A 21685-nucleotide genomic window follows, 5' to 3' on the forward strand; every position below is an offset into this window, starting at 1 on the left:
GGTGCCTCGCCCGATCGGGCGCGTGTTTCTGGAGGACGTTTTAAGCGTCGTTTAATTTGTTTTAACTTAGAATTTTCTAGCTTAGTATAAATACGCTTTTGTTAAGCAAATTTTGGGGGGAATTCTTTTCTCCCTTCCCTTACTCTCTCTTTTCTCTCTCTAACTTTTCTCTCTTCTCTCTTCTCTTAAACTCTTAGTATTATTTTCTCTCTCTACAACTCTTGTTCCTTTTAACTTTGGTAACGATTTCTTCTCTTTTAATCTCAGTTATTTATTTTATTTCTTTACTCTATCATGACTACTTTTATTGCTTCGTTTACTTTAGATTTAATTATGTCCGAGTAGTTTAATTCTAGGGTTTATGGGGATCCATAATTAATATGAAGGGATAATTTGTTATTATTGATTATTGATATTGCATGATAATTTCTTATTGAATTGTTTTAATTCTTTGCAATTGGATTATGAATCGAGCAGATGTAATTTGATTGTGAATGTTTAGCAATATTGAATTGATGAATCGAGCAGATGTTAATTTAATATTAAAGGCTATTTTCAATAGGAACTCAGATCTAGTAAATTGCGAGAGCCTGTTAGATCTATGTTGATTAATAAATTGCGAGAGCCTGTTAATCATGTTATTTGTGCAATGTTGATTATTGATTGTCATGTTTTATCCCAGAATATTAATTATTGGTGAACCTGTGACCTTAGGCCTTCTTATTATTGTTTTTCTCCCTAAACTTGATCTCCGTAGTTTAATTCCTTTTTACAATAACAATATTGGTTACCTTGATAATTTAGATTATAATAATTAGTTAGGAATAGAAAAACTTGTTTCCCTGTGGATTCGACCCTACTTCCCTATCTATATCTAGTTAGTGGTTTTAGGAATTACTTTTGATTAGGGGAACTCCCCCAAGCCAAACCTTTGCTTGTCCCTAAGCAAAGAGCTCATCAATGAACATATAAAACATGCCTCACCCCAATAATCAAATCAAGCACAAACGATTCAAGGAAAATCTAATGAACATGCTTCAATATCAATCAATCTCATTCATCCAATTACTCTTCCTCCCCAACAATTGTCAAGTAGAGCAAACCAAATGAGCATATAGAATTCAAGACTAGTGCTCACACACTCAACTCTATTTATGTGGCGAGTAAAAGATGTACTCGATCGCTCTCCATCCCAACCCCTTTATGTGAACAATGCCCTCCCAAACTCACAACACTCGTGTGTTTAAAAAGACATACACTCAACCTAATAGTCGACTCGGAATATGTCAAGTCATAACTTGCATTGATAAACAACACTTTCACATTTACACAACTCTATGCACAAGGTCGGAAGGTCTTTAAAGCTTGTAATGTAAGGCTAGGGTAAAGGGTAGGATAAATTTGGGAGTATGTGAGAGAAAAGCTATGCTAAAAGGGAGCCATATCCTAAATAAACCCATGATCAAAAACAATGATCATACACATCTCCAACATAACCAACTCCAATAACAAATCCACCAAATATACTCCAATCATAAAAATCAATCCCAATACTTACATAATTCACTCATAAAAATATGATAATAATGAACTAGAGTGAAAAACAAACTTTGAACTCATAACTTGAAATATTTCATTGAAACTCATCTTTTTTTTTCTTTCTTTTGATCAACCTTCACTTAGAACATTTGAACATTAAACATTTTTTTCTTTTTTTGCTCTTTTTCTTTTTTTATTTTCTTTCATTAGAAGTTCACTTTCTTTTTTTTTTCAACAAATTTCTCACTTTTTTTTTCCTTGAACTTCTCTTTTTTTTTTTTCTTTTTCATCACACTTTTATTTTTCCAAGGGTATTCAACTTTTAAACTCATCAAAACAAATATATGATCAAGAACAAATTACTTCTCAAAACCCACCCAAATTGTGCAAATAATGTGCACACTACAAACTCCATCACCTCACTCACTATTAGCTCCCCCAAGCCAAGCTTGGGACTAGTAACCAATGGGGAAAATAAGGCTTGTAATGTGGCTAATAAACAATAAAAAGTCAAGGCAACAACGTGGGTAGCAAGAAGGGAACAAATGTATCTAAATAAATCTGAAGGCTACCTAAAGAACAAATTCCTTCGTCCTCCACATGTGCATAATAATGAGTTATGAAACACTACTTATAGTTGCAAACCAATACTCAAATTCATTGACATACCAGGAACTAATCACACATTCCTGACCAAATCAACTAGTCAAGCACTATATTCACAAGTAGTTGGACAAAATTGACGCATGTTTAGGAATCAAAGCAATTAAACTTCAAATCATGATCAACAAATCCACAATATTAATCATCAAATACCAAGAATCAAAACAAATTCGAAAAATTTTAATCAAGGGGCACAGGGAAGCATGATTCATAATTCATTGGAACGAAACTAACTTAAGAAAACAATAAAATCTATACTAAGCACGTCAAAAGAAAAAAAAAATAAAAAGAGAGAGGGTGAAAGATATACCATGCGTACATGAGAACCTCCCCCCAAGCTAAATTAGACAATGTCCTCATTGTCTTAAAGGGAAGCTAGTAGTCAAGGTGACTACTCATCATCATCACCACATCAATGTCACCAAAGCCTCGAGGATTGCAATACATCTCTTTAGAACAAAATTGGGCAAGAATGAAACAAAGTGTTAGTGGGAAAAAGTCTAAATTTGAGTCAGGTGCACTATTCTGATCATAACTTTTGATATATAAATTATAATATAATGATTCTAATTGCATTGAAAACTAGACTTGAAGAGCTTTCCAACGACAGGTCACATGCAAAAATCCGATAAGAAACACAAAAGTTATGGCCTGTCGAATTTGACAAAGTTTGCTGATGCGTACGCGCGCCCGATCGGGCGAGCTCTGCCCGATCGGGCCCGTGCTACTGATTTGACGGGCTGATCGCTGTTACTCTCTGCCCAAATATCTTTTGTACTAGTTTGTCGTCTTCTTTTTCGCTCTCTTGATCAAAACCTGCACAAAAAGGTACTCCCACAAGCATAAGATACACTCTCCTTACCTCTCTATAACAAAACAAAAAGAAAATACACAAAAATAAAAGACTAAAAAAAACACTAAATAAAAAGCAACAAAATACGGGTTGCCTCCCGCAAAGCGCTAGTTTATCAAGGTCCCGCTCGACCATACTCTTTCTCTCAATCGGAAGAATTCAACGCCTTGAGTAACTTATCAAACGCCCCTGCAAACATTTCATTAAGCACTACATAGGGCTTAATAGCAAGCACATTAATCCCTACAAAGAAAAGGTTAGGAGCACATAAAGAGAACTCAAGGTAGAAGTTAAAATCAAAAGAAAGAGATGAAAATACACCACAACCTTCTACTTCCTCCGTTAAAAATTTAGAATTAACAGAACGAACATGGAGGTAGTCATTGTATTTATCATCCAATAATGACTTGAAAATTTTACCCTCACAAATAACCTTATCATCAACAAAGGAATTTTCTACCACCGTTTCTACAACTAATGATTTTTCAATCACTGATTCGTCACCCAATGATTTTTCAACCACACATTCTATAACCAATGGTTCTTCAACCTCAATAACATTCGTATTATTATAGTGTCCATAGACTTTTTCATCAAGAGGCCTTCCAATAACTGTCATTAGAAACTAATCGTTTCCGAATATGATCATATGTATATGGAAAGACTCTAAAATCATCAGGAGCACGCACGAAAAACTCACTATAAGGGCATTCAGGATTTTCATGACAAAGACGATATTGACAACAACAGTATTCAGGTGCTGCATAAAAATCATATAATTCTTGTAGTGGCGTAAGCATGGGTATTTTCAACTCATAAAAAAAATAAAAATAAAATAAAAGATAAAAAAAAATAATCTAGACTTTAATAACAACTAGAAATAAAAATAAAACCGTTTCCCCGGCAACGACGCCAAAATTTTGACAGGGTAAAGTCGTATCCCCTAATCAAAAGTAATTCCTAAAACCACTAACTAAATATAGATAGGGAAGTAGGGTCGAATCCACAGGGAAACAAGTCTTTATATTCCTAACTAATTATTATAATCTAAATTATCAAGGTAACCAATATTGTTATTGTAAAAAGGAATTAAACTACGGAGATCAAGTTCAGGGAGAAAAACAATAATAAGAAGGCCTAGGGTCACAGGTTCACCAATAATTAATATTCTGGGATAAAACATGACAATCAATAATCAACATTGCACAAATAACATGATTAACAGGCTCTCGCAATTTATTAACCAACATAGATCTAACAGGCTCTCGCAATTACTAGATCTAAGTTCCTATTGAAAATAGCCTTTAATATTAAATTAACATCTGCTCGATTCATCAATTCAATATTGCTAAACATTCACAATCAAATTACATCTGCTCGATTCATAATCCAATTGCAAAGAATTAAAACAATTCAATAAGAAATTATCATGCAATATCAATAATCAATAATAACAAATTATCCCTTCATATTAATTATGGATCCCCATAAACCCTAGAATTAAACTACTCGGACATAATTAAATCTAAAGTAAACGAAGCAATAAAAGTAGTCATGATAGAGTAAAGAAATAAAATAAATAACTGAGATTAAAAGAGAAGAAATTGTTACCAAAGTTAAAAGGAACAAGAGTTGTAGAGAGAGAAAATAATACTAAGAGTTTAAGAGAAGAGAGAAAGAGAAAAGTTAGAGAGAGAAAAGAGAGAGTAAGGGAAGGGAGAAAAGAATTCCCCCCAAAATTCGCTTAACAAAAGCGTATTTATACTAAGCTAGAAAATCCTAAGTTAAAACAAATTAAACGACGCTTAAAACGTCCTCCAGAAACACGCGCCCGATCGGGCGAGGCACCGCCCGATCGGGCGCGCCTTTTTGATCGGACGAAGGGCTGCTGCGATATAAGTCTTCTTTGCCCGATCGGGCGCGCTATCGGGCGGATCATCGGGCGGACACCTTTGGGCCGCTTGGACTCCTCGTTTGGGCTCGTAACTTGGCCCAAACCAAATATCCTCTTTGGGGCTTAAATCATTCGGTCCAAATGCCTCGTCTTCACACAAGTCGAGCCCTTATTCACCGGCTTGATTACTCTAACCGATCTTGGGCTATGAAAGATGGTCGTGCTCCTCCAATGCTCGTAGTTGCTCCATAAAATCCCGGGAAAATGCTCCAAAGGTGCAATTCCCTACAAAACTCAACCAAAACTACGAAAACACTAGAAAACACATATTAGTAATAAAAGTGGCTCTAAAGAGCCAGAAACACTACTAATTATGACCAAGGGACGGGTGTAAAATACTATATAAAATAGACATATCACCTTCTTTTTTCGGCCACCCGCCCACCACTACAAAATCCTCTCTCTCTTTTTCGAATAAAAAAAAATTATTAATTTTGTTTTAAAAATCAATTTAATCCTAGATCTAAATATTAATTATGGGTTTTGTGATTTGATTTTTGATGTTTGATTGAAAGTATTATGTTAATTAATTTTCAGATTCTGTTTTAATTAAAAAGCCCCAATTTTTGAAACCCTAGGTTCTTGATTTATAAATTATTGAAGGATTATGATATATAATGGTGTAAACCTTTGATTAAAGTGTTTTAAGACTAAATTACAGCAAGATTTAACTAAAATAAAGTGCTGGAATTTTTGGTAAAGCATTAGAAATCAAGTTTCTTTAAGGAATTTTAATTACCCATTAATTGAGATTTAATTATGAGGTTTTAAATATAATTTCAGCTTATTTTAAATAAATTATGAGGGGTTTTATAATAGTATTTATTGCTGGAAATTTGTGTAGAGTGGGTTTTAATATCCTTTTATGATTTTAAATTGTAGGAGACTTTGAAGTGAGTGATTTCTATTAATTGTGGCGATATTAAGATCGTATTCAAGGTACGTTCGCGTACTTAGCATAATTATGTCGATGTAATAGCATGCTAAATGTGTTTGATTGATTACAAGTAGTATCATGCTAGGTTTGGATTGGAAATTATGATTTGGATGTTATTGATGATTGGATTATGAGGCATGATTTATTTGTGATGGATTATTGGATGGAAAATAATAGTTTGGAATATTATTTATGAACCACATATTTATTTATGGCATGATAGAGAGCATGTTTAATTAAACTAAATGTTTAATTTGGTTTGGAATATTGAAAAGGAATTTTAATATAGTTCATATAATTTTTATTGATGCTTTAAGCATGAGGAAGGAGCTATATAAGTGTCTATGTACACGAGGAATAAATTGTATGTTGGTGCCTTAGTGCACTTAAGGTGTTTTTAACACCGAGGGATAGGATTTGTGGCGCTTTATGCGTTTAAGGTGTCATTGGCACCGAGGTAGAATTAAAAAGGGTTCAACATTAAATATTATGTGATCACTAACTATTCAAGAATTAAAATTGATGTATTTGATTGTTTGAATAATTATTATTGATTGAATGATTATGGTTTAAGAGTCATCACCAAGTTTAATAATCGGTAAATAACGTAAAGTGAAAGAGATTACGCACCAAAACTCTTGGAACGTATATACCTTGAGTATGAACATATGGAGGGAGTTATGGGGTTTAACCATAACTTCTAATGGAGTACAGGACGCTGTATATTCCTTTTTATTATTATTATGCACAGGAATTCCGCCACCTATGTGTGGTTTTTGATGCTGGCACGGTTAGCTCCCGTGTCAGTAACCTCAATTTATTGGGGGAGGCTAGGGGGAAACCCGTTCGATGCGTAATCAATGCTAAATAAATTATTTAGTGTCTAGTGAGAATTTTTATTGAATGTGGTATGCTTGAAAAACAGGTGCAACAAGGTAAGTAGTGTGTTGATAGGAAATTGTATGTTAGTGTGTTAATTACGCTTATGTACTCAGCTTTGCTGATTGTGTGTTTTGTGTGTTTGTTGGCCTTGTCTTTATCTTGGCCCTATGATGACCCATTTATAATGGAGAGTAGTGGAAATAGGTAGAGATAAGCTTTTCAGGTGTTGAAACATATTCATGAATGGGCATGAGTGAAGAGCGTATCATGCTAGTTTCCATAAGTTTATGATGTGTTATCGCTTTAATTATTTATGATAATATTATTATGCGTAACTAACAAAGAGGTTTTGAATTTGGTTTGGTTTTAATAAGGGCCTATAAGGGTTCTAAGTTGTAGGTTGATTTTATTTTACTTCGTTTGACTTTGGTTTGACTTTACTTTCGTTGATTTACTTTTTAAGTTGACTTGTTTTAAAAGGGTTTGAAATTAGTCTTCCACTGTGTGTCTTTGATAGTTGCCTTAGCCGTTATCACGGTGGCGGTAATATCTTAGATATTCCTAATTAAAGTTTTTAAACAGAACAAAACAGGTATTTTAAAAGAAAGGAATTTCTAGGGTGTTACAATTAGTACATTGGAAAATATGTGGTTTATTATTATAATTATTTTTGGTGATAGTGTTTGTATGAATATTACTAATCTTTGATTTTGTACTTATTTAATGTAGATCGAGGGTTCTGGTGCTCGTCATGCAATATCACGACGTTTTAATGCGTCTGTTAGGAGACATACATCTCATTCAGTAAGGACTAGGTCACCGCTTGAGCACGAGCAGCAATATGGGTCTTATGGTGGTCGGTCGGGAGACCATCACTTAGGCAGTAGTCGACCCATGTATTCGCCAAGTGGGCTACCTACATCTGACAAGGAGAACGATGACTCGGTTAGTCATGCTGGTGATCGGGATGAAGAATCGGACCCTCAGGATTATCATATGGTATATAGGGGTCAGCATGGGAGATTTTTTGGTGGTCAGTCGAGTCAGCCTACTACCAACTCTGCAGAGACATGGTTAGTGCAGCAGCCGATGCCAGGTGGTCCCGAGGATGGGACTGTTATCCCTAGTTTTGGTGGTCACGTGGCGTCATATATTTGGGTCCAGCAGGAGCGAAATGTTTTGTGGTGTTTGAGTAGGCCAAAGTTGTGTTCTGAATTGGTTTAGTGGCAAGGTCGTCAATCGGTGGAGAATCTTGAATTGATTTATCGTAGTTGGTTGTCTCACTTGCTTGGGCCGATGTTTAAAAAACTTGATTTGCCGTTGAATTCTGCTTTTGTTGAGAGATGGCAGCCAGATACAAAGACCTTTCATATGCCATTTGGTGAGATCACAATCATGTTGCACGATGTGTACAACATTCTTAGGTTGCGGGTCGATGGTTAGATGGTTACCACTACGCCTAGCATGGACGTCTTACGGAACGCGTGCTCGGTTACCATGGATATGACTCCAGATGAGTTGACTGAGATTTGCAGCACCAAGACGATTTGGCAGGGTAGTGGGGTACTGATAAGATTTTGACTCGACGTTGGAGGCTCAGAGGCACTTTAGTGTCCATTCTACTGCGTACTTGTGGTTAGTGCTTGGAGGTACACTATTTTTAGACAAGAGTGATAACCGTACGCATCCTTCCTTCCTCCACGAGCTATATGTTGGAGACACCCCTATTAATGAGTACTCTTGGGGTGCTGCTGCTCTAGCATACTTATACCGACAATTGGGTACGGCTTCACGGAAAGATGTTGATTCGATGGCTGGTTGTCTCACGCTTCTGCAAGCGTGGATTTACGAGTACTTTCCGTGCCTTCGGCCTGAGCAGGGTACCTTGACGAGGGACCTTAATATCCCTCGCGCATCTGCTTGGGATGTTGGAGCGGGATGTCCTAGCAAGAACTTGGAGCGCCTATTATCTTTTCTTACTAGAATTGATGCGCCGACTGACCTTGAGGTGAACTGGCTACCGTACGGAGTTAATCCTGAACTAGGAGTGCCCTTCACTCTATTCATTGGCTGCATCCAGTACCGTAACATCATTGAGTCGTACATGCTTTTTAGAGTGGTTCGATAGCTTGGATTCGTGCAAGGCATTCCACGTGAGATCATCAGGCCAGAGAAGGCCAAGAGGCCGACTAACTTGAAGATGTACCGGGTAGACTTCGCGATCGAGATGACATCTGTGTTGTGGAGGAGGTTTGTCCCTAGGGTATCTCATAGTTTATTTTTAGGTGCCCTCACCAGACTTAGTGCTGGAGCTCCTACGGCTGCGCCTGGTTACATGTAGTGGCTCTACAAGTTTTCTCACCCTCAGGTCTCTCCGGGTCCAGGAGTTACAAGCAACCTACCAGAGCGGACTAACACTGATTATGTAAGTTTTTGTGTTTATTATACTATTAAGAATGACTTCCAATAATTGTTGTTTATATAATATTTTATTGTGTGATTTGCAGTGGATGAGTCGGTCCATGGAGATTCACCAAAGAGCACTGGCTGAGTATCCTCGCATGTCGCGTGAGACTAGGACAATGACGGAGCAGCTTGTATTTGATTGGAAGTAAAAAATGGCCCCGTAGATTGCTTTTTAGTCATAGGACAGTGCATATTTCTTAGTTTTTTTTGCATTTAATGTTTTTGTTTTTAAAGTGCTTTATATTGTACATTAAAAGTTACATTTATAATTAAACATATCTTCAATAGTTCAAACTTAGTGAAAGTACATTACAAACTATCTAACTAATGCATCCCACGTGTTCCTTCTAGCTTCATATTCCCCATCCATTAACACTAGCCTCGTGGTGCTCAGTCCACCAACCGGCGATCGGTGGGAGAGGTGAATCAGGTGTAAGGTGAAGACGGATGAAATGTGCTCCACCAACTGTAGCAATCACGAACTCCCGACTCGGTGACCGGACCCTGTTTCGTGCCCTCAGCGGTAACACTGTGATGTATGGGTAGCAGCAAGTTGGTACTAGGCCTACACCAAGACAAATCACCCTTGCGTTGAACAAAGTAGCAATAGGAAATAAATCTTGAATTGTTACCATCCAATGCTGCTCCCTAACAGCCCCACCATCCCATCGAATACGCTCTATGTTCATCCATAGTCGCCCAATCCCGTAAATCCGTTCGTACAACTCAGGGTGACCGGCGATCTCATTTGCTATTGTTTCCCGAGTGTCAAACCATTGCGCCTGATCACCAAAGAAGAATTCAGCCACACGAAGAAAGCCTCAGTTCCCATCACCAATGACATCCTTCCAAGACGTGATGTACGGCAACATAAGGCCCGGAAGATGGTGCAAATACTTGCACTGACTAATGTCACACGGATCTGCTGCACATAATTACAAGTCAATTATTAGTAATGTAGTGATGAAATACATTTAAATTTTTAAAAACAATAGTTGTATACTATTACCTGTATCTTGGTCACCACCACCACGTTGACTGAATTGGCGGTTCACATGCTCGAAATAACTTCGATCACGCCTAGTGTCATTGTTCCTCTGTCGACCACGAACGTTGAGATTCACATGTGGTTCTTCAAGGTGTGTATGATCCGGATGCAGCTCCTCTTCAATGATGCGAGATACATTTTGACGTATAGCAGGATCACTTTCCATGACTTCATCAACCAGCGAACGAAAATGTGCAGCCTCCTCGATCGAATAGTCAACCAATTCCAGAATGTTAACACCGTCACCAATAACCAAAGTCTTCTAGAAAAAATGAATTTGGCTAGTATACAAGCCTGTCTGTGCAACTAGCGAATCATGTATCTGGCAAGCACATGGTACACCATGGGTCACACGCATAGCACAACCACAACGTTCATAAACCTAGTAACTCAAATCCCGCATCCTTTTCGTCTCCTCATGAAGTACTTTCAAGCAATGTTGAGACACTTTGCCATTTATACGTGACAGTGGCAATTGTCTGTACATCTCACCAATTTTAGATCTTGATGCCTCCAAAGAATTACGAATTTCAATGATTCGATTACCGATATGACAATGGACTCGAGCCCATACAGTATCCAAAGAACCTGCCATTGATTCAGATTAGTAAAAAAATTATAATTTCTTATTATAATTACAATTACGAAATAAAGACAACAACTAATATAATAAAACAACTAACCTGTGGATGATTCAAACCATATCTTCACTGCTGAATGTTGGCTCTAAACTCTATAGTTGCTGGTGTTACCAAAGTGAAGAATTTGGTTCGTCCAATATGTCACAAATTTGGTTTTATGACAAAGCCATGTTCCCTCAACATACTCAATCACTGTTGGATAACTTGCCCACCTTGCTTTCATGGTAGCTAGAGCATGATCATACTCCGCCTCAGTTGTTGCATCCATGATACGTTTCCATTTGCCATTTCTAAAACTGCTACCAATCTTCTTGTTTTTGAACATCTTCGTCACCCTAGCCTCCACATCTTTGTTAATGTGCCATCGACAGAGTAAATGCGACGTCCCTGGAAACACTTCTCTCAAAGCCGCACATAGCCCAAGTTCACGGTCTGACAAAAATACCGATGGCTCTTTATCAAACTCCCTTAATCTCTACAACACCCACCGATAGCTAGTCGTGCACTCGTTGCGCATGAAAACATAACCAACTAGAAAATTCTGGTTTGTCGGTGTCACACCTACTATCTCAAATAACGGCATCCCATATCGATTAGTCTTGTAAGTAGAATCCATCCCTATGACGTGTGGGTAAGTGCGGAGTATGTTGACCGTGATCGGGTGCACCATAAGTGCATGTTGTAGGACGTCGAGCTCATCGGCCATGACCCAGTAAATGTACTTACTCTCACTCGCCAAATGAAGAAATTGCTGAATAACTCCTCTTCCTTCAGACATCTCCATCTTGAAGTCATTTCGGCAGTTGTAAATGTGCCTGATGTTTGGATGATCATTAGGAAATTGTTCTGCAATAGTTGCCATGATGTTACGGGGCGCAACCTTGGACTTTGTCATGTCACGCACAACCTGTTTTGCACCCGGGCTCAATCCGCTAACTTTACGATGACCCTCTTAATACACAATCATTGGGTGGTTATGTGTCCCGGTGTGATAATTTTTCGCACGGATCTTCCAACTGTCAGTGGTGAATTCATAATATATCTTGATGTAAAAAGGACAACCATTAGCTTTGGTTTTTGTGTCCTTCCGTATCGCGTTCTCCAAATCTCTCGGCTTGCTCCTCCTTGCCCAATCACATTTCAAATAACGGCACGGCCGACCATCTCTGGTTTTGTTATATGACTATTTCACCAAAATAAATCCGAGATTTATAGAAACAACATCCGCCCATTTAACTGCATCCTCAAATGTTGGAAATAACGTGTCCGTGACGAAATTCCCACTATAATTCACTCCGTCACTGCCGTCTTCAGATTCCAAATCCTATACAAATCAAACAAAACAATGGTCTAAGACAATATGTTCTTTTTTATAATATTAATAATAGTATTTATAAAACAATTTTACAACTACTAATATTATTAACATTAATAACTAATACTAATACTAATAAAAACAATAATAATAACTACAACAACAATAATCATAAACACCACCAACAATAATAACAATAATAACAATAACAATTACAAAAAAATAATACCCTAACATAATTACTAATTAATATAATAATAATAGTAATAACAATAATAACAATAATAATAATAATAATAATAATAATATTACTACTAATAACAATAACAATAGTAACAACAACAATTACAAAACAATAATACCCTAACATAATTACTAATTAATATAATAATAATAATAATAATAGTAGTAATAGTAGTAGTAGTAGTAGTAATAATAATAATAATAATAATAATAATAATAATAATAAGGTTTCAAAAAATAATTATATTACTACTAATAACAATAACAATAATTACAACAACAATTACAAAACAATAATAACATTAATTATCAAAAACTTAATCACAACAACAATCAAAAATATAAATAACAGTAATTTAATTAATATCAACAAAAAAAAAAAATCTGAAAAAGGGACATCCGCCCAAAATTTTTGGTTGTCCCAGGGTGGATCAGCCTGAAATTTCCGGATCCACCTCGGAACATCCGGAAATTTGGGCGGATCCATACTTCCGCTCAAATTTTCCGGATGTTCCAAGGTGGATCTGGAAATTTCAGGCGGATCCATTCTGGGACATCCGGAAATTTCGGGCGGATGTCCCTTTTCTAGAAAATAAAAAAAAACAATTTTCTTACAGAATGTTCCGACGCATTCTCTGGCGTACGAATGTTCCAGTCGTCCATGATCCAAGACTCGTCGGAAAAACTTGATGATTAATTTTTTCAAAAAAAAAAAACGATTTAAGGTGGTCGTGGGGACTGATTTGGTTTGAAGGTCGTGGGGACCGATGTGGTGGACTCGGGATATTCACGTCGTACTACTTTGAGGGGACCGTTTGATAGAATATGTCCATGTAGGGAACAAAGTCCTTTTTTTATATTACAACTTGCATAAAGGGCATATTTGTCCATTCAAGTTAAAATGAGAGCGTTAGTATGTAAAATGGGAGCGACGAATAGCAATTCACTTTAATATCACAACAAGTTTTAGGCAATGTTATGTTCACATGATTTTATTTGATCTGATTTGAACTATATCCTTTCCACGGGTGTTCGTAGTGTAGTTTGGATGCGGTTTAGTGCTCCAAGCCACACCAAATTGCAAAATTACAGTTTTTTTATTTTTTTCAAACCGCACCGCATAATGTAGTTTGCGGTTTAGTCATATTTTAAAAAAAGTTATAAATATTTTTTTTTCTGAAAAAAAAACCTTTTATTTCATTTGTGATCATCATTAATAATCAATATTATATAATATAATTGATATTAATATTAATACATTATTATTTATATTCTAAAAGACACACCAGTAATGACACGTGTCATTTCCTGATGTGTCTCTTAGGTTTTTTTTTTAAATTTAAAAAAATATCAATTAATGAAACAAATCCTATACATAAATAAATTATTAGAAAAGAATTAATGTATATCCTTCCAAATATATTGATATCATAAACTTAAGTGAAAAAAAACCAAATTCTTAACATAATTTGTGACATATGTAGTGTTATGTACTGCTTTACAATAAATAAAACTAGGATTTTTTTAAAAAGATATTTGTATTTATGTATGAAAAACTTGCCAAAAAATTAAGAAAAAACATTTTAAGTTGGTTGAATATTCAAAAAAAAGATACTATATAAGAATTAATGAGTAATAGTGTGAAAAAAACGAAACCTATTTACGAGTTTAATACATATTGTTAAGATATTCATTTGGTTAACAAGAAGAAAATGATATAAATTAAATACTCCATTATAATATACATACGTACGTGTAAAATATCGTATTTTAAAACATCCATTTTGCTGATATTAGACTTCATACAATAATAAATTCATTTTACGAATTAATATATTAGTCAAATTTATTTTCTTATAATTAGACATAATATTAATTTAAAAATAGATATTGCAAGTTACCGTGCATGGCACGGGACCTAACCTAGTTAATTTATAATTCAAACATTTAACTTTGTTTTTTAACCTTTAATGACCCAGCTAATAGTCAAAGGTTAGCTCATATTAATAATAATCCCAACTTTCATCAATTTTGGGATTATTCTGAAATAATCCGAACTTTGGGGGCCTTCTTTTTTTTCAATCTCAAACCGGTCAACAAAGGTCAATGACATGTTATAACAGGTGATGAGCCATGTGTCAAGTTGTAGTTGGTCCAAAAAAAAATGAAAATTTTAAATTTTTTTTTTTAAAAAAACAATAACCCCATCGTAACCCCTACCTGACCACCGTATCCCCCACCACCACTACCACTTGCCGCCAGCCGTCCACGCCTACCCCTCCCTTCCCCTGTCTCAATGTTGCGTCGCTTTCCCCCCAATCCCCCTATATCGATGTTGAGACCCACCTCTACCCCCAATCCCCTCCTTTTTGGATTCGATTTTCGCCAGCCACAACTGAAACTCCCTTTAAACCTTTCCAACCATTCGAAACACCCTTGAAACACCTCCCCCATTCCCGAAAACCCCCAACAACCACTTCCTCACCGTCGAAAACCCTAGCTGCTAGGGTTTCGGGGTAAGAAGACTGGTGGTTAATTGGAAGTTTTCTAAATGGGGAGGGGTTTTATTGGTGGTTGCAAAAGGTTTCAGGGAGGGGGGACGATGGTTTAAAGGGAACGCCGGAGCGGCGACTCTAGTGGTGGGGAAGGGATGACAGTTCGGCGAGGTAGGTGGCTAGGATGGGCAGGTTGCCGGATTGGCTGGGTGGATTTTATTTTTATATTTTTAACCAATTAATTTGCAACACGTGTTACTTTAACCAAAAAAAAAATTAACCCATTCAACCGGTAACTGGTATTTGGGATTGAAGAAAAAGAAGACCACCCAAAGTTCGGATTAATCTAGAATAATCCAAAGTTGGGATTATTCTACCAAAATTGATGAAATTTGGGATTATTATTTCTAATTTTTCCTATTTTTAAGTTCTTTATATAATTTTAAATAAAAAATATAGTATAAAAACCACAAATCGCATCAAAGTGCGGTTTGCGCAACGATTTGATCTAATTTTTTTGTGGAAACCACACCAAACCGCAAACCACAATTAGGTCATTTTCAATGATCGCACCGTAATTTTCAAACTGCAAATTTGTGGTTGGGTGCGGTCTAGACCGCACTCTGAATAGCCCTTATCCTTTCGGCATTTCCCAAATATTGCAACATGGGGACGGTACACAAATTTAAAGAAGAGAAGTGAGATAGAGAGAAATAGAGATAAACTTTTTTACTTTAATGTTAAACATTATTGCCCTAAAAAAAATGTTAAAACATTATTACATACATACAAAGTTGTAATACCCTATATTTTTATACTTATTTTTAATTTAAATGAGTATTTCTTGAAGTATTTGAAGAAGTTAAAATTAATTATTCATGAGGTCTTATTAATTTAAAAAGTTTATTAAAGGTCCAATTTATTTATTTAATAATTTTGAAATACTTTATTTTATATTTAAAAATAATGGGGCATATAATTTTTATAAAAAGGTAATTTTTGAAAGTCAATGGTATTTAAAGGAAAGTCAAAATAGTAGTTGGAATAGGAAAGGAATCATTAAGGGTAGAAAAGGAATTTTAAGTAGGAGGGTTGTTGAGAGGGTATAAATACCAACCATATGAGCAAAATCAAACTTTGCCCAAGGTGGAAAATACCCAAAGGTAATTTTATCTCCCTCCTCTTATTTTCTCTTTCTCTCTTACTTTTCCCCTTCCCTTTATTTTTATTTTTGATTTTAATTCACCACCACACACACCACGGTGGCCGACTGCCACCACCACCATAGCCTGCTGCTGCCGCCAGCACAGGGCCGGCAACAAAAGCAGCCTTGGGAGGTGGCGCAAGCCACCCTCCCTTTCCTCCTTATGCGTGCGTGTGTTTTGTATTAAAAAAAATTCTTTCTTTTTTTTTTATTCCTAAATCTAATTATTGTTCTTGGGTTTGTGATGATTCTATGATGTTTGATTATAAGTATGAAGCATATAAATTTTCAGATTTGATTTTGAATTAAAAAGCCCCAAATTTCAAACCCTAGATCTCTAAGTCTATGAATATTGGTGGAAATTGATTATGGGTGATTTAAATTATTGAAATAAGTGTTTTGAAACATATTTACATCAACTTTTGATGAAAGCTCAAAAATTAAGGATTAAAGTAAGGGTTTTTTTGTATATAAGCCATAATTAAGTTTCTTGAAAGGATTTTTGATTACCCATTAATTGAGAATTAAAGTAAGGGTTTTAAATTAAATTTCAGCTTATTTTAAATGATTTATGAGTGATTTAAGGTGTTATGAGTGATTTAAGGAGTGTATATATTGCTAGAAATTTGTATAGAATAGGTATTAATGGCTCTTTGTAATTTTGGATTGCAGGAGATTTCCAAGTGAGTGATTTTGTGTAGTCGTGGCGATTTTGAGGTCGTATTCAAGGTACGTTCGCGTACTTAGCAATTATTTGAATATGTAGAAGCATGCTAGGCTTTGATTTATCAATTCCGAGTAGTATCATGATAGGTATTGATTGGAATTGTGGATTGATGTAATATTGGTGATTGAATTATGATGTGTGGATTATTTGTGGTGATTTGAGGATTGGAATTAATTTTATTGGCATGTTGAATATGAACCACACTTTTATTATTGGTATGATTGAGAGCATGTTTAATTAAACTAAATGTTTAATTTGGTTTGGAATATTGAAAGAGAATTTTATTATGATTCATATAATTTTAATTTTTATTGATGCTATGAGCATAAGGAAAGAGCTATTTAAGTGTCTAAGGACACGAGGATTAAATTACATTTATGGTGCCTAAGTGCACTTAAGGTGTTTCTAAAAGATTTATGTCTTCGTCATGTGCAATTACTAGATATATAAATGGATCAAATTATGGAGATAATTAAGTTCGTTCATTTGGGTCGTCGGTATATCATAACTAGAGGTACTAATGATCTTTGGGCTAGTAAAATAGGCCAAAACCCAATTGAACGGATCCTACAAGGTCACACAAAGGGCCTAGATCGAGCACGAGAGGAAGAGGCCCATGATGGGCCTCATCCCCTATAGTGGCCGGCCATATAGAGTAGTATGGAGGAGTTTGGGCTTCGTAACCTAGTCTAATTATAATATGGATTATAATTAGACTAGGTGCCTAGGGTTTGAACATAACAATTCAGTGATTAGTAAGATCAAACCCTAATTAGCAAACACGAAACCTAACCCCTCTCATACTCTCTCTCTCTCACGGCACTCTCTCCTCCTCGGCGCCGATGTTGGTGGTTCGTGGTGGTGGTGGTTCGTGCGGTGGTCGGTTGTCCATTAAAGGTGGCGATCATGGCTTTCCCCTTCACTCGACTAATCTAGTATCGGTGGACGACTCGTTCGAATCCCGTGGACTAAGTAGAGGAGCAACGCTTGGGGGTCTATTCTCTCCCTGATTTTCCAGTCGAATAGCTTCGTGGAGATCACACTTCAAAGGTATGATTATGTGTCTTGTGTGTTATGCATGTGATCTTGGGATAGGTGCTTATGAATATGATTTATGTTTTTCCTCAATATAGTACATATAAACTCCTTCAGTGGTATCAATTATCCTCTTGCATGAACACGCTTGATGTTAATAATACGATTATTTGAAGTCTATGTTCATAATTTTATAATCAATTAAGAGGGAGAAATTAATTTAATTATGGTTCAATTATTATACTTAGTGTGATTAAACTTTTGGAATTGATTAAATGTGATTTAATTATGCTCAAAATAACCATGAAGAAAAACGAATTAAGCCCTAAAGTATTCGAAAATTTTGAACCCTAAACCCTAATATTTTCGGATTTTTTGAAAATTTTAAGCCCTAAATTTTGATTTTGTGCTTGATTTTTGATTTAATTCGAATTGTTTTATGGTTCATAATTTTAATTGGATTATTTATGCATAAAAGAGTTTTGTGTATGATCATCAATTTTTTTTTTTAAAGTTAGAATTAAATCAGGATTAATTTTATGATGAACCCTAATTTTAAAATTGAATGGGGATTTAATTTTAATTTTTGGACTGATTTAATTTATTTTTGATAAAACTTCTCTTAATTAAATTAAAAACAAAAAAAAAATATTTAAGGTCGGCAGCCGCGCCTCGGTGGCGCAGCCACGGTGGCTGCCGACCAGGTGGCAGTCCGAGAGGGAGGAAGGGGAGGGCAGGAGGTCCAGCGGCCGTGGGCAGTAGCGTGCAAGCGTTGCACGGCTGCTGCCACGACCGTGTTGTTGTTGCTGTTGCTGCAGGGTGCGGTATTGGCTGCCATAAGGTGGCCAGCCACCGCGGCTAGCCTTGGCTGGCCGCGCACGGTGGCCTGCCGCCACAATATTGTTGTTGCCACACTGCTGCCCTTACGGCAGTGGCTGCTGTCATGGCAGCTAGCCACTGTGGCTAGCCTCGGCTAGCCAACCACGGTGGCCGGTGTTGTGGCGTACGGATTTCAAAAAAAAATTATATTGTTTTAAAATAATTTTAAGATAAATACAAATTATTTTGGGATAAAATTAATTTGATTTTAGATAAAATATTTTATTTAGGATAAAATTAAATATTTCAAAAGTTGATTTATTTGATATTATCCATATTTAATTTGTTAAATTTGGTGATTATCCATAATTAAAGTGTTTAATTTTGGATAATATTTGTTAGGATATTCTGAGCATATTCCAAAGGATAATAATTAATTTAAATAATATGATTATCCCATAATTAGATTAGGATATAATTGATTCTAAAATTATTTGATTGGCTAGTAATTAGGATAGGATCTCCTAAATTTGTTAGGATAATCATGGAAGATTAAATATGATTTATCTTTCTAGATTAAAATATGATTTGATTATATCTCATGCCTAATTTAAAATATATGATATTTTATAATTGGTCATGAATAACATACGATATTATCTAATTATGATTTAAAATATGAGATATTTTAGGAAATGCATTGCCTTAATTATGAACATTTAATGTTGTAGTTTAGATAAGCATGTTGAGTGATTTATTATATGGCACTTTTATATAATATATGATATTATGTTTCTATATATAGACTAGTATGGCCCATAGATTCTAAATACGATATGCGCATCGTGATGTATTTTTATAATCTAAATACGGTATGCGTACTGTTAAGTATTTTTGTAACTTTTATTTAAAGTAAATGGATTAGTTATTTAAATAGTTTAGTCCAAGAAGCCCATGCAGTAAAGGCCAAAGGAGCAAGATGGATGGAGATCCATGATGATTCAAGTGAGAGCATTTCATTTCTAGTTTTCTTAGGACTAAGGGGTCATAATATGTCATGTTTTATTGCATTAGTAGATTATGCATGTTAGATTTTATTTATGTTGATTGATGTTGCGCTAGAGTTCACTAAATAATCACAACATAATAAATCTAGGTCCGAGTAATATTGAGATTGCTTTTCCAATTAGATACCCAATAATCCTTCGATCGTGAGTGGTGGGTCGGCCTCAGTAGAGTGTCACTTGTTATCTTGGGTAATTTAGGGTAGATCACGTTCTACATATTTAATTGGTTATGCTTAAGAAGGTTACCTTAAGAGTTTAGAACCTTGAAGCAAAGGGTAATAATTAAACGTGTGATGGTTAATTATTCAACCAAGAGTTACAAGAGTTGTAATCAGTAAAGAGTTTACTCACCTTGAAAATGTAATGCTTAATGGTAAAGGTCTTAGTCCGGTCAACTATTACAGAAATAAAGGATCTTAGAATCACTTAAAATTCAATTGGGATCAATTAGTATTGAATAAAGTGTTTTAAAGTTACCTACTTAATTCGTTTATGGTACTTTAATTTTAAATTAAACATAATTTATTAAACTTTGCCTTATTTTGACACAGATGGGTAGTCGTAACAATGACAACAACATTTACAATCTACGACCATTCCTTGAGAAGGATAGGTTGACAAGAGATAACTTTTCCAATTGGGAAAGGATGCTTAAACTTGTTCTAAAATCAGAAGGTAGAGAGGATGTCATTGCCAGGACCTTTGGCAGAAGATGCTATTGCGGCAGAAGTTCGTAAGCGCAAAGAAGCACTTGACAGGGCTGTGCTTATCACTTGCTTGAAGATTGCTACTATGGAGCCTAGTCTTCAAAAGCGTTTTGAGGACCAGGATGCATATATACTATCATGCAAGAACTCAAAGCTTTGTTTATGAAATAGGCTAGAGCTGAGAGGTACGAGCTCCATTGAGAGATTCTGGATTGTAAGATGGAGAAGGGTACCACAGTTCTGTAGACACCAAATTTTGATCCTAGTTTTGTAATTATCACTATTAATTATCTTTTATTATTATAGTTATCGTTTTTTTGCAAATAATTATGATTATTTTGCTAAATATTTTTATAAACTTAATGACGTTTATTTTATTATTTAAAACGAAGAAAACAAGTAATAATAATAATGATTTTTATTTATAATTTCCAAAATACATGTTACAATTTGTACTTCTAAACTACTAAATTACAAAATATTGAAGTACAGCTAACACTACATGTATTTTTACCCTGCTCCACCGAAGTAATTTTCGGGCTTTTACTTGTGGATTAGCAAGTAAATTAATACAGTCATTAGGAGGACCACTAGCCCCACAATGTACATGAAGTACACCCTTATCATCCTCATGTCTTCCTCAAAGGTGAAGACAGGCTGATCTTCCTGGTTTTCTTGAAACATGGTGGCCGAGTTTAATGGTGGTTTTTGTTTGGTATTTTCGGGTAAGGAGGAAGATGGAAGAAGATAAGAATTAAGTGGTGAGTGGAGATTTTGGATAAGGGTAATTTCTTTTTATAGTAAAAAGTATGTATTTTAGGTCGTATTTTTATACATATATGTATAATAATCGTATAGTATAAAGTACAATATTTTTTTGTCTCGCCAGGGGAATATGTTGTTTTCTTTATAAACAAGCATTATTTACTCCTTTAGAGTATATTAAGTATATTAGTATGTTCACTTAGATTGTTAAAGCATTTTTTTTTATTTTATCTAGTGATTTTTGCGATTTGTGCAATACCCAATTATATGACCAGTGTACCTATAAAAGTCCATTACTCTAAAGACTCATGCCCAACCAATGTAT

General features: G+C 35.4%; 1 protein-coding gene across 1 annotated transcript; it reads right to left on the reverse strand.

Moving 5' to 3' along the window:
• Nucleotides 1-11458: 11458 nt before the first annotated feature.
• Nucleotides 11459-11845, reverse strand: LOC145566645 (protein FAR1-RELATED SEQUENCE 5-like). The gene has a single exon (XM_081625997.1). It carries the CDS (start codon nucleotides 11843-11845, stop codon nucleotides 11459-11461), a length of 387 nt encoding a protein of 128 aa, XP_081482123.1.
• Between the last annotated feature and the right edge of the window lie 9840 nt (nucleotides 11846-21685).

Source organism: Chenopodium album, chromosome 11 (genome assembly GCF_948465745.1).
Source record: "Chenopodium album chromosome 11, dcCheAlbu1.1, whole genome shotgun sequence".
Classification (NCBI taxonomy): Eukaryota; Viridiplantae; Streptophyta; class Magnoliopsida; order Caryophyllales; family Amaranthaceae; genus Chenopodium; species Chenopodium album.

What these genes read in the sequence shown, in the direction of transcription:
- LOC145566645 (XM_081625997.1), bottom strand. Translation starts at nt 11,845, where the DNA reads ATGGCAACTATTGCAGAACAATTTCCTAATGATCATCCAAACATCAGG.